At 35.3% G+C, this 14118-nt stretch overlaps 1 protein-coding gene across 1 annotated transcript; it reads left to right on the forward strand.

The window, feature by feature from the left end:
- Positions 1 to 4151: 4151 nt before the first annotated feature.
- LOC145240169 (uncharacterized) lies at positions 4152 to 13815 on the forward strand. Its single transcript, XM_080103758.1, has 2 exons — positions 4152 to 4274; positions 10815 to 13815. The coding sequence occupies exon 2, from the start codon at positions 10826 to 10828 to the stop codon at positions 12068 to 12070; it is 1245 nt and encodes a 414-aa protein (XP_079959884.1). The 5' UTR covers positions 4152 to 4274; positions 10815 to 10825; the 3' UTR covers positions 12071 to 13815.
- The last annotated feature ends 303 nt before the right edge of the window (positions 13816 to 14118 follow it).

Raw genomic sequence — 14118 nt, forward strand, 5'->3', positions numbered from 1 at the left:
TTCTGTTATCAGTAAGATATAGCTTTTAGAAATATATTTTATTTTGACAAGAAATAATTCATTTCCAAGATTCCTAATAAAATAATGCATTTGTTAGATGCCGTGATAATTAGTCAATAAATGCTAAAGGTTTCATAAAAATTGATTTCCTGAACTTTGATGAATTTTTAAGTGGAAAGAGATTATTGTGGCCATTAGTCATTCATTTTGTCAATACATAGTTTATTAGCATGCCTGTTTTATTAGATCGATAATGTCTGTATAAATTCTATGCATGTGTTGGTTTGGCAGTGTGTATATGTAGTTGCTATGCTTAGTAATTCGTAAAAGTTTCTCGTCATATGTGTGCTACTTGCCGACTGCCCCACAGTCCCAAAAGTTCCAAGCTGGATTTACTGTGTGCATGCGTGTTTTCTATGGGAGACAGTCAGAGAAATAAAATAAGCACAGGCAATCGATCGATTTGATTGAAAAATGGGCGATTTCACCGATTTCGATTACAATGAAAATATAGAATGGCGAAACATTCGATGATCATCATTCAATCCTGGGCAACGTCGGACCTCCTTGCTAGTTTGTTTTTTTTTTTTACTACACAGTGGTCACCACTTATCAAGGCCCGGAAGCCACTCAGGGATAAGGGTTATTGCAAGTACATTACGTTAGTGTGGAGATTTGATGAAGTGTTTACTTAAGGGGGCGGTTCATTAGGAATTTGTTAACGTTGGACTTGAAGACATCCAAGTTTTAGTCAGGTGGGAAGCAGGCAGCCGGAACAGAGTTCCACAGGCGTGCAGTTCTAAGAAAGAAGCTTTGTTCATGGAATCCACGTTTTGATTTAGGCATAGATAAAGAGTGGGGGAAATTTTTCACAGTGGATTCGGCTAGACGGGTGTTTTTCGTGAAAGATTGTCGAGGGGGAACCAGAGATTGGAGTTCAGACGGGCACCTGCCATGGAAATAACGATAAAACAAGGAAAGGCTTGCAACATCTCTTCTGTGGAAGAGAGGTTGCAGGGTAGAGAAAAGGGCACCCCCCACTAAGCCATGAAGTCTATTTTGTACTCTGTCAAGGCAGGATAGGCTGTTTTTAGCAGCTCATGCCCAGATATGGCAGCAGTATTCCATCCTTGGACGTACTTGGCTTTTATATAGATATAGAATTGCATCAGTAGTGAGATATCTTCTGGAGCGGTAGAAGGATCCCACTATCTTTCCAGCGACCTTGGCAACAGACTTGATGTACGTGTTCCATTTCAGATCAGGAGTAAAGGTCAAACCCAGAAGCTTGTCAAAATACGGGGCCTCTCTCAGACGAGAGCCATCCATCCCAATTCATGGCAGATGGGGATCAGAGCGTTGATGATGTAAGGATAGGAGTTTGGTTTTGGATGCATTAAAGGTAACCAGCCACGTCTTCCCCCACTGAACCACGCGCTCGAAATCAGAAGAGAGAGAATCAGAGAGAACTTTGTCATTTACAGCCTTTGATGTGTTGCCGTAGATGGTCGTGTCATCAGCATAGATGTCAACGAATGATTTAAGTATGTGTTTAGGGGGGGTCACTGATGTAGATCAGAAAGAGAGTTGGGCACAGGATTGAACCCTGAGGGACTCCAGCATTAATACTGCAGGCCTCTGATTTTTGTCCATCGACCACTACTCTTATGAGCCTATCGTAGAGAAATGATTTAATGATTGAGAAAACATTTCCAGTTATACCGTTGCTGGAAATCTTGTGAAATAGACCCTTATGCCATATCTTGTCGAAGGCTTTTGATATGTCAAGAGCAATTGCCCTAGAAAGGAAGCCCTTGTCAAGAGATTCACTAATCCTGTGGGATATAACCGTCAGCACATCTGCGGTAGATCTTGCAGAGCGGAAACCATATTGTGTGTCACTAAGAAGGTTGTTTCTGGTAAGGTGGTTGACTATTTCTCTATTTAATATGGATTCCAGCAACTTACTCATAACACACAGGAGACTTATTGTATTATATTAAGAATATTACTTTATAATTACGAGTACGGCAGTTCTTTAACTTTCAAGATATGTAAAAGATGTTTGGACAATCCAGATATTTCATTCGGTGGGATGGCTTTTAGGGTAAAGAAAGGGAAATTATTTTACGGTGTCATATTACAAGGATCTGTTCTCTGTAATGCGTTGCTGTTATTGCGGTTAAATGGTCATATATTTTAAAACTTTCTATCAAATCAGGAAGTCTCGCTAATGCTCCAATTTCGATCATCAACCGATCTTTCATGTGTAGTAGCTAAGCAATACACTAATTTGTCAATTATTCGAATGAACTGGATGAAGGATTGATTAGTGCACTTCATGGGAATATTTGGAATATTTCACTTAGCATAGGGAAATGTACGATCTATTTCCCCGGTCAAGTATGTTTCATATTTCAAATTTGCTCTTCGTTGGAACCGTTTTATTTTCCTGCGAGCCACAAGAATCCAACCAAGCAATTTTGGTTGCCATAAATAAATAAATTTTTGAACAATCAAAGATTCTATATGATTCTAATATTTTTCAATCTAAAACAAATCTCTATAAAATTACACAACACAAAATTAACCAATGAAAAACACAAGCTACGCCTCAAATTACATTTGTTTATAAACATCGACCTCAAACGCATTTTTATTCTGTTGGATTCTCATATTTTGTTTATTAAGAATTAAATTTGTTAGTATCCCCACAATTCTTCTCAAATGTAAATAATTATGTTATCAAGCGATTCCTGGCTGCCGGATTTGAAGCACAAATAGAATCAGTTGAATTTACCATCGATCGTATGAAACATCTGCGAAGCGTTACCTTACTGAAAATGACAATACAATAAATACTCAGGTATATGATGTCAGTTGCTCAGCATTTGATCATCGAACAGTATTGTATAATTCTACACTCATTATTGAAGTAACATTTTGAATAGCCGATTGGAATACATTTTAAATCTCATAATTTGTTTTATTTATTATTATTTTTTTTATTCAATTTTCACCCCAAACAAGGCACAGTGCCACTTTGAAGCAGGGGGCTACTATCAGGGACTTAATTAGCAGGGTCATTATGAAGGGAGATGAGTAGAAAGATGTTTGTTAACATTACACTTGAACTTCTGCATATCAGTGCAGTTGGGAAAGCAGAATCCCAGAAGGGAGTCCCAAAGACCCGCAGTTCTGGGAAAGAAACTATTGGAGTAAAAGGCTTTCTTGCACCTAGGGATCTCTACTGTAAAGGGATGAGACTTAGTAGCTTGTCGGGTTTGTCGGGGGTAGTTACGCCGGGGAGGTACAAGTGTTTGCAGTTCGTCAGAGCATTCACCATTAAAGTATTTGTAGAACAGGCAGAGGGATGCAACATCTTGTCGATGGGACAGAGGCTGAAGTCTAGATGACATTCAGGACCTATCAGGTTGACGACTCTTGCGCAATTATTTTCGAAATTTGGAGAATTATCATTCTTTAACGGGAAAATGCGATAAAAGTATAGAATATTATCATTTAAGAACTTATAAACAAAAAAAAAAACAAATAATTTATATAAAACGCATTAGAATGAAGTTCTCTACAGAACACGCATAGTTTAATGTATGCAAACGATTTGTATCATGTTTAAACGTTGATAGTACAGAATAGTTAACACTCAAAAGCTCATAAATCAAATTGGTGCCACCCGCTTAGCTTGTGAGAAATCATTACATATCGTTTATACATGTTAATACTATGCGGATTCGGTAGAGAATGTAATTGTACTGCGTTTTATACAAATTATGCACTTTTCGTTTTGGGGGAGGGTACACGTTTTTAAGTGTTAACTATTCTGTACGTTTTACTGAAAATGTACCTAAATCATAGTATAGAAAGAAACTTAGGGGGGACGATTGTTTTTTTTTTTTTTGTAGAAAATAATTCTTGTGCCATTAGTCGGAGCAATATGTAGTAGTCATACTTTTTAAGTAAAAATGCCATTTTAAAAAAAAAATGTAATTTTTGATAAATAAACATAAATTAATATTTGCAGTAAAACATACGAACACTTCATCAAAAATACGTCTCGTGATTTTAGCGTCTTATCTAAATGACCTCAAAAACGTGTCTTTATTCTATTGTGACGTCACCATTTATATTCATACGACGCTTCTGAAGAAGTAACATATTTGTGAACTGCCAATACTTGGCTGCACATCTCTGAAACCAACTGTAATCGATCGGTTTATTCAAAGTGATTAGAAATTCTGTGATTTTCCTGAAAGGTCAGTAATATTTGTTCTTATCACAACGTTTTATTTTTAATAATATAATAAATTAAATAATAATATAAACGTTGGGAATCAAAAGGATTTTATTTTTGTTCCATGAAATCTTAGATTTGCAATTTTAAAGGAATGTGTTATAATCACGTTGACACACCGGTTCCCGCTGGATAACCGAAGTTAAGCAACGTTGAACCTGGTCAGTACTAAATGGGTGACCGTTTGGGACTTTCAGGTGCTGTATGTGTTCTCCGCTTATCTCGGAATTGTTTCCAATCGCCCGGTCTTCTCCTTGCCACTGGACTCAAACAGTGCCGATTCAGGAGAGGTGTGGTTGGTAATTGCGCAACCCTTGCCTCACAATTTCATGCGCAGCTGCCCCTAAGGGGTATTCTTTGTCTTTCAAGACTGAACGGAAGCATGGGGAAACAGGTGTTCATTATTGTCGAAACTCTACTGAACACATGGAAATAAATAACTGCAACACAGAAGTAAAGCAGAACAGATATATTGAAAGCAAGAAAGTATATACAATATTTACATAGCGTCCATTGGTATAGTCATGGGGAGATCGTCCCTGGGGAAGGTGTCGGCTAGGTAGTTGTCGACTCTCGATCTCATTGTCTCTGAGTTTCTCGTTGGGTCTCTCTTATGTCTCTCTCGTCTTTACGGTACCAACCATATTTATATGGTTGACACTCCACACATATGCTAATTAGGTGGATCCTACCACAACAATTATATTCCATTGCTTGTCGATAGAATACTTACAATTTGTGGGTCACTTTCACGATAAAAGCACGAAAGTTGCTTGCCCATTTCTTATTTAAAGAATAATTCCATTGCATGGATGTCTTGTTTTCTCTTGTTTTGATTGGAAACATTCAAAATGATTATCAAAAATAAGAACCTGCAAAAACAAAAAGGATACCTGTCTCAGGATGGGTAAAACTAATAGAACAGTCTTATACTATTTTCATGGACTGGGTAAGTAATAATTTGGGCTGTGTGTCGAGATGAAGGCAGAGGCATGCTCACTATTCATCATATAATTAATATTAATTATCTTATTTATAACATTAAAAAATAAATGAGCAAAAAAAAAAAGATTAAAAGAAAACAATAGTCTCCTTCAATACAAATGAAAGAAGTAAATAAACACCCTTATCTCTACTTATATATATGAAAGGCACTTTGTGTGTGTGTGAGTTAGAGGGATAGATGGATAGATAGATAGATAGAGAGAAAGAGAGAGAGAGAAAGAGAGAGAGAAAGAGAGAGAGAGAGAGAGAAAGAGAGAGCGTTCCCTTTTCTGGGCCTATATCTTTTTAAATTTCACACAAATGTACTTTATATGTCTGGGGGTGTTCTTAGATATGTTTTATATTAGAATGCCCCCGATATGTAACGAAAATCGATAATCAAAAAATTCGATTAAAGATAGAACAGTCCAAGTGAACACCATTACACAGCCTAATATCATTAGTGAATTTAATAAGTTTTATCACCGCACAAGCAAAAGAGCTCAGCATATAAAATCAACAGTGGGTTATTTGATAAGACAGGGTCGCGTTCGAAATGAATGCTTTTGTTTAAAGCACAATTGAACCGTGATATTTGACATTTATATTTTCAACTTTAATTTAAGCCATTATGTAAAATAATTTTATAAAAACAAACTTAGGTTCTCTACAGTGCAATGTAGGCCACATACAAGACTGTTGGGGCATATAAAGCTTCCCCTTAACGCACTGCGATGGGTCCTCGACTAGAACCGGCAATAGATCGATTTAATTGAAAAGTGGTCGATTGCAGCGATTTCGACGATAATAAATATATTGGAAGCGTTGAACATTCGTTGATTCGCATTCAATCCCGGGGAACGTCGGGTTACCCTACTATTTATTATTAATAATAAAGACTGTTGTGAGAGGTCCCTAATGAAGCCAGGCAAGTAAATAATTATATTCAAAACTCGTTTTAATAGAAGTTCAACAGAACCCCCTTCCCAATTGCACACATCAAATTGATTTCTAAATAATTAAGAAATGTAATTATAAAAACAAATGCGTACATTTTCTGCAAAAGTTATCTGAACAGGAAAAGAGTGATCATGACCACCTGCTTGTTCGGAAGGTTATGATCATTTTGGTTAAATATATATCCGAAAGAGATGTTCCACTTTAAAGTTTAAAATCTTACTTTTTACCGTCTATTTTTCAAGATGTTTACATGTAATCGCCTAAATCAGTAGAATCTCATTTTTATTTTGAAGCAGATTAGCACAAGATACAGGACGATAATAATACTGCTTATTCCCGATATCAACATGTGTGATGTGAGAACTTGATTAGATGCGACAAAAGATCGCACTTTTATTGTGGAATGTAGCCCTTACTAATCAGCCAGTGACACATAAAATGGCTGGGTCTAGAGATGATGTTTTTTCGGGCTGAGAACATGAGCTTTTTATTCATAAAAACGTAATTGTATGAATGCTTGTTTGCTTTTCTTAGCTGTTTAAAAAGATTACTATTATATTTCGTTATTTAGTTAGTTTCGCTGATGCTATGTATTTAGTAGTTCAATGACGACTATTCATTGCTGCTGCCATTTTCGAAAAAAACTATTGGTTTCATTCCATTCTATTCAATAAGTTTTCTTATAAAACAGGTTGAAAATCAAACACTACATCATTTTTTAATATTCAATTTCAAAACGATTATATCCATGAGTAATTTTTTTAAGTAGTGCAAGTCTGTTCTGTTGGATAGTTAATTTTACCCGTCCTGTGGCGGGTATTCTTCACACGCACGCACGCACGCACACACGCACACACACGCACGCACACACACACACACACACACACACACATATATATATTGAGTGTATTTAGGCAGCATTTTTTCATTAAAGCAAGCGTTGTTTAACGTAATAGAATTTTCCTGTTTTATTATAAATTTTTATTTCTTCGAGGTTTCTACTAATCTTATTCGTATCAGAAACAAAAGTATGCAGCATTAGTATCACGAACACTTTTGATTCTTCGTCGAACTATTTTCAGGAAACTAAAAACAAAGTAACAACACACTGGACACATTATCATCTTTTTCCAGCTTTTGGTTCATTTGTTGATAAACTTTTGATTTTACAAAATAATTTCCACTATAAAGTTTTCTTGGGCAAAACAAAACAATATCTGATATTTAGGTACTCACATACGAAATAAACAACTAAAAAAAAAGGAAAGAACTCTATTTTTTAATGAAAGTCTCTCTATGAAGCCAAGTGATGTAAGGATAAGTATTAGATGGATAGATTCTGGGTCAGAAAACAGCAAATCTTCCTCCTTTGTCAGAAACATCGCTCATACAATGTGAGGTCTAACGGACAAAATAATGGAAGTGAGAGTTAAAGCTGCCGAAAGTAAATCCAAAATCCATTTTCTACTCTACTTTATCAGTAGTATTCATTTCCGGATCCGGTAATAAATGAAGAACTTTGCCATTCACGGCTCCCAATGCCGAATTATGTATTGTCATTTTATAATATTCTATTACAGATTACTAGGAATCACTCTGGATTCAATGAGATACATGCAAATGTATGCAAGCAGAATACATGGTCACCTGGGATGTAATGAGATAGATGCAAATATATACTAGCAGAATACTTGGCGTTGACTTGGATTGAATTAGATTGATTGAAATATATACTATAAGAATACCTTGCGTCGCCCAGGATTTAATGAGATTGATTGAGATATATACTAGCAAAACACCCAGCGTTGCCCGGGATTGAATGAAATAGGTGAGAATATATATTAGCAAAATACCTGGCATCGCTTGGGATTTGATGATATAAATGTGTTGTATATTACCCGTCCTTTCATATACTGCTGTAAATTACCTACCCTAAGTAAGATACAATTATTTCATATGTGTAATACCCGTCTTATGTAGGTAAAATATTCTTTTGCTCGAAATAGCAAATGATACATAAACATACAAAATTCCTCTCTCATAAGAATAACAAATATATTACAAAACGAAATTCAATTTTCGTATTGTTTATATGGTCCCGAGCAACGCCGGGTAGCCCTGCTAGTATTCTATAAATTGAAAGATTTTTTCATTTTGATTTGAGTCATTCGTTTATTTACGTCATCCTCTTATTCTCCACTACTTATTCTCTACCACGATATTCTTTATAGGTCCACAACGTTTCATTTTAGTCATACTTCTCCTCACAGCCTTCACATAAACAAACAACTAAACACGCAAATAAGCAAGATTATCAGAGTTTTATCATTAGATAGATGACCAGGTAGTTTAAATAATACACAGAGTTTTCAAAAATCCATATCTATATATCTATAAAAGTGAACGTGTCTGTGTATCTGTGTATCTGTGTGTGTGTGTGTGTGTGTGTGTGTGTGTACATTTCCCTACGAAATAACTCAGCCAATTTTTAGTCTACAGACTCGAAATTTGATATACAGGGTACTGAGATTTGGGAAAATCGATGTGATCGGTTTTTGGCCAGAAATTTGGCGATTAAGGGATCAAAGTTCAACGATTTGACCTTTGAGAACTCTACCAAACTTCTCCGACAATTTTGGGTCTACGACCTTGAAATTTTAGATATAGATTCCTTGGACATGGATCTAACTTAATAACTTGATTTGAGCCCAAAACAATAAATGTTAAGGGGTCATAATAGGGGTCAAAGTTAAAAAAAATTGACCTCTGCGGTCTCTTCCAAATTACTCAGACAATTTCTGGTCTAAATATTTGAAATTTGACATAAAGGGTATTCAGAGATAGGGCAAGCTTTTTTATCAGTTTAGGTCGAAAATTTTTAGTTACGAATATATAAATGTATGTATGTATGTCTGTTTGCATGTCTGCCTTAAACTTTGATAGAGGTGACGGATTTTACCAAGATCAGTATCGTTTTAAACTTCGGCCTTTCATACAACAAATATCGAAAAATTGGCTAAAAATATTAATATCTTCCCCTTCAACTAGGCACTTTTCTATGGTAGGGGGGCACTTTTTTCGCCGATATTTTTGAAAGTTATCCTCTCGTTTAGATTGTCTAGCCTTACTTTTAAAAAATGTCGCTTCCGGTTTGGCGGTGGGCGTAACAGCATAAATGTTAGGTTTCACCCCGTTCTTTTCCTCCTTTGCGGTACGGGTTCGAGCCTGCCTTCCTACTACCATTTTTTTTGTTGTTTTTTTGCTCAACATACACATCCAAACACCCGGGCAACGCCGAGCTGAAATGCTACTATATTTAAAAAGTGGCGCTTATGTCAACAGAAACTCAAATTTAGGGGAGATAACCAGCATAAACATAGCAAAAATAAGCATATTTTCCAAGTTATAATTTGGGACGCTGAACTAATCAGTTGAACAATGAAAAAATGTTAAGTGAAAAGTGATTACACGAATCCCGAAAATTGCCGAAGCAGTTTACAAAAAGGAAACAAATTAGCAAAATAAGTTTATTAAATAACTAATAATAAAATAATGGTATAATGAAAGAATGTTAAATAAAAAAAAGATTGCACGAATACTATAGCCGAGTCTCGGAAATGCTTGACACAGTATACAAAAAAGAACCAAGTTAGCGATCAAACTATACCTGAATGGCGAAGTAAACACATTTTCCTTATTAGTATTATAGATAAAACAAAAGGCCTGACTGATTAATTAAAATAAAGTAAAACAACTTTCTTATTTTTAAATGAATGATTTTGGTCTCAAACCAAAAGACACATTCGAAAATCCATCTCATGGAGTTTCTTTGGCGGAAAAGGTAGAAGCATGTGTTATGATTTTTTTTATTTTCGTTGATTAACAAGTTTATTTATTTTTTATTGTTGATTAATTAAAATTGTTTCATTGTAGCAGGTTGTTTATTTTTGTTTTACATGTGTCAATTAATAAGCACCCCAAATTATACTTTAGAAAATATGATTATTTTTACTTTGTCTGTGCTGGTTATCTCCCCTAGATTTGAGTTTCTGTTGAAACCTACAAAGTTTCATAACATAAAAACTAAATTTCTGATGATATCATATACAGTGAGCAGTTTATATTAAAAATAAATGCCATTTAACCGGATATGCTCTACCTGTCATTTATACGTCTTACAAATGAGTGCATCACATTTTCCAAAATTTCCGAAGTCATGCTCAAAATTTATTTTGCAAATAAATGACTTAACTCATCAATTACTGTGGTTATCTTCAGCAAAATCATGTTTAAATAAAACCCTCAATAATTATTCTAAAACACTCATGTGTTGTATGCATCAAAATAGCGATAAAGCTAAAAAAAAAAAAAAAAGATGGCGTAGTATAAGATGCCGAAGTAAAAATTGATGCAGTAAAGCAGTAAAACTAATTTTTATTTTGTTTATGAAAATTTAAAATTAGATAACTTTTCGAGGACCGTATATATTTACTTTTGCTATTACTCTTATATTATTCTGATTTTGTTTTTTTGTTTTGTTTTCTGTTTATTATTTTAGCCTGGTTGATAATGGGTCAGAAGTTTACGCAACTCATGAAAGGAATCTGTCTGTGTTACCCTAAGAAACCGTCAAATGAAGACATTGGAAGTTTTACCGAAAACTCTGAGGTTTTCAGTGTAGAAACCTACTCACCAACCACTTTGTCATGGGCTCAAGCAGAAATCGCACAAAATAACGTTAGGTTCATTCGGACTTTATCAAACGAATCTATTATGACTTTATGTAGCCTTTCTGGTAGTGACATTTGTAATTCAGACGGAAACATCATTCATGCAGTCGCCAGTGCTCCTAATTTATCGCACTTTTGTGGACAAGTCGTAGAAGAAGAGTACCCAAAGGTAGCTATCCGGCCAGTTAATATAACACAGGATAGAACAAGGACCACAGAAAACAATGGTTTCCTTTCTCGGTCAACATCAAATGAATCTGTTATGACGTCATGTAACTTATCTTGTGGTGAAATGTTTAATACAGACAGAAGCTACTTTAGCAGTACCGTTCCCAATACTCCTAATTCCACACATGTTTTTGTACAAGTTCTAGGACAAGAACACCCAGAGCACGCTATCCACTCAGTCACTGTAACACAGGATGGAACAAGAGCCGTTAGAAATAATGTCTATTTCCCTATGACAACGTCTATGTTAACTGGAAATTGCATCTTTAATTGCGGTACAAACCCGTCGAGAATTTCCCCCACTAATGCTCATAATTATCCGCACATTTTTGGACAAGTTTTAGAACAAGAGCAGCAAAAAGAAACGATCTGGCCAACCATTGTAACAGGGGATCGAACAAGTTCTATTGAAAATGATGCCTACTTTAATCGGACGAGGACAACTGAATCCCGTGTATCTAGTCTATCTGACGATGATAACTTTTATTATGGAACAAGCCTTTCCAAAAGAACAGTCACCAATGCTCCACATTCCCCACGCAATCTCGGACAAGTTCCAGACGAAAACTACCCAGAAGAAACTGCCTGGTCAGTTACCGTTAGACGGGATCGAACACAGCGCGTTAAAAACAGTGTTTACTGCCCCTTGACCACGTTTAATGAATCCGGTTACGAAAATCTAAATGCTGACACAAGCCTCTCCAGCGGTGCAGTTTCCAGTCCTCTCAATTCCCCGCACATTCTTGAACAAGGACATTCCGAAGAAGCTATTTCATCAGTCACTGTAACACAGAACCAAACAAGGACTGTTCGAATAATGTCAGCTTCACACAGACACCGTCATGTGAATCGATGATTACTGTATGAAGCCAATTTCGTACTAAAATTTTAAAATCCTAACACAAGCCTCTTCAGCAGTCCAGTCTCCGTACATTCTTTGGCATCCAGAAAAGGTTATCCAGTCAATATAACATAAAGATAGTGCAAATATTATCTACTTCCTACGAGCCTTGTCAGGCCCTTTGAATGAACATAGCCTTTCTGATCGTGAATTGTTTTTTTAATTTTGAAAGAAGTGTCTTCATCAGTTATGAGTAGCAACAATTCTCCACTCATTCTTTTCCCAACTGCTGGATTAAGAGCACCCAATGGAAGGTATCCAGTTAATTGAACAATAATCGTTATAGATAACAACTGCTTCATTATGACCACGTAAATTGAGTATGTAGCTTCTCTGGTAGAGAACTATTTTAATTCATATAGAAGCTTTTCCAAGAGGATTTCCAATAAGCTCAACGACATTCAGAAAAAAAACGTCTTTAGTCAATCACATTAAAATGAAATGAAAAAGGCTTGAAAAAATAATATCTCCTTTACTTGATCACACGAATCACACGAAAGATGAATCGCTTCGTTTTACAATTTAGTTTACCCAAAAGTGCATAAACCACACAATACCCGTGTTGTCGTCCTGAACCCAGGTTCTTGTTCATAAATCCATTCCAACTGTAGATACTGCGTCAATCCAAAAAGATAGTCACAGAAAAAAAACAGGAGAGATAACTGGTATACGTGCCAGGGAGAGAGAAATAAATAGAGAGAGAAAGAGAGAGAGAGAGAGAGAAATAGAGAGGGGACAGATAGACAGGCGGATAGCCCGTCTCGCTACATTAGTCACACAGTGCGTCCACGCTAGGAACAGCACAGCACTAGGACATTTCTGCTTGAAATGATCGTCAGGAAATAGACAAAAAAAATCCCAACTGGAAATCACGTGGTTTCATTGACCTCAATTGGGGTGACTTTTGACATTTAAACTTTTACACTCTCCCCCCCCCCCATTATGTAATATGACTACATTTACTTTTTCTAATAGTCATAATTTTTTATTCGGACACAAAATTCTTCAGCAGTTAAGTCACAAGTGCCCGATATTCTTCGAAAATCCTTGAACAAGTTCCAGTTTAAGAACACCCGGAAGAAGATGTCTGGCTGATCACTGTATATATGATCAAATACTGTACTCTTCTCTCAGATTCTGCCAACTCTCGTAACTTTATATAGTCAAATAGTTTGTAGTATATTTTAATTCTGACACAATAACTATAACAGTATTTCTCACAGAGCAGCTTCGTAGAACGTTAACCAAATATAAACATAAACTCGTGTTCCTGATTGTAGAGACACGCGTCAAAAAGTGCCTTGAAAACAAACATCTTGAATTTCCACACCACCAAATAATATATCTTTTTGGCATTCGGTTTCCTTAGAGTGAAACATTCAAGCAATTACAGAAAAGAACAGTAAAACAACAGCCATTTTAATTTGCACATTAAATGAACATTCTTTTTTAATCCTCATGAATTATCATCGTAAATGAACGCATACGTCATCGAAAACAATGTTGTAATATCTACGTTTCATTGCATGTAAATGGCGATTCTGTGCAAAATATTCAATCAATATCTTTTCATTTTTGATTTCTTCTGTTTATTCTTGTAGATAAATAGTGAATTTGTATATAAACGAATCCTAAAAAAAGAAAACATTTTTAAGTTAATTCATACCTCGTATATTGCGGATACATGCCATTCTTGTACGACCCCAAACAGTGGCATATATATATATATATATATATATATATATATATATATATATATATATATATATATATATATATATATATATATATATATACAATGCTCATAATTATCTCTCTCAATCTCTTTCTCTCTGTATATATATATATATATATATATATATAATGCTCATAATTATATATATATATATATATATATAGACGTTTGGGGTATATATATATATATATATATATATATATATATATATATATATATATATATATATATATATATATATATCCCAAACGTCTGGCCTTGATGGAGG

Source organism: Euprymna scolopes, chromosome 19, assembly GCF_053919585.1.
Source record: "Euprymna scolopes isolate OS-2025 chromosome 19, ASM5391958v1, whole genome shotgun sequence".
NCBI lineage: Eukaryota > Metazoa > Mollusca > Cephalopoda > Sepiida > Sepiolidae > Euprymna > Euprymna scolopes.

Coding starts and splice junctions, on each gene's coding strand:
- LOC145240169 (XM_080103758.1), top strand. CDS start 10,826: ATGGGTCAGAAGTTTACGCAACTCATGAAAGGAATCTGTCTGTGTTAC.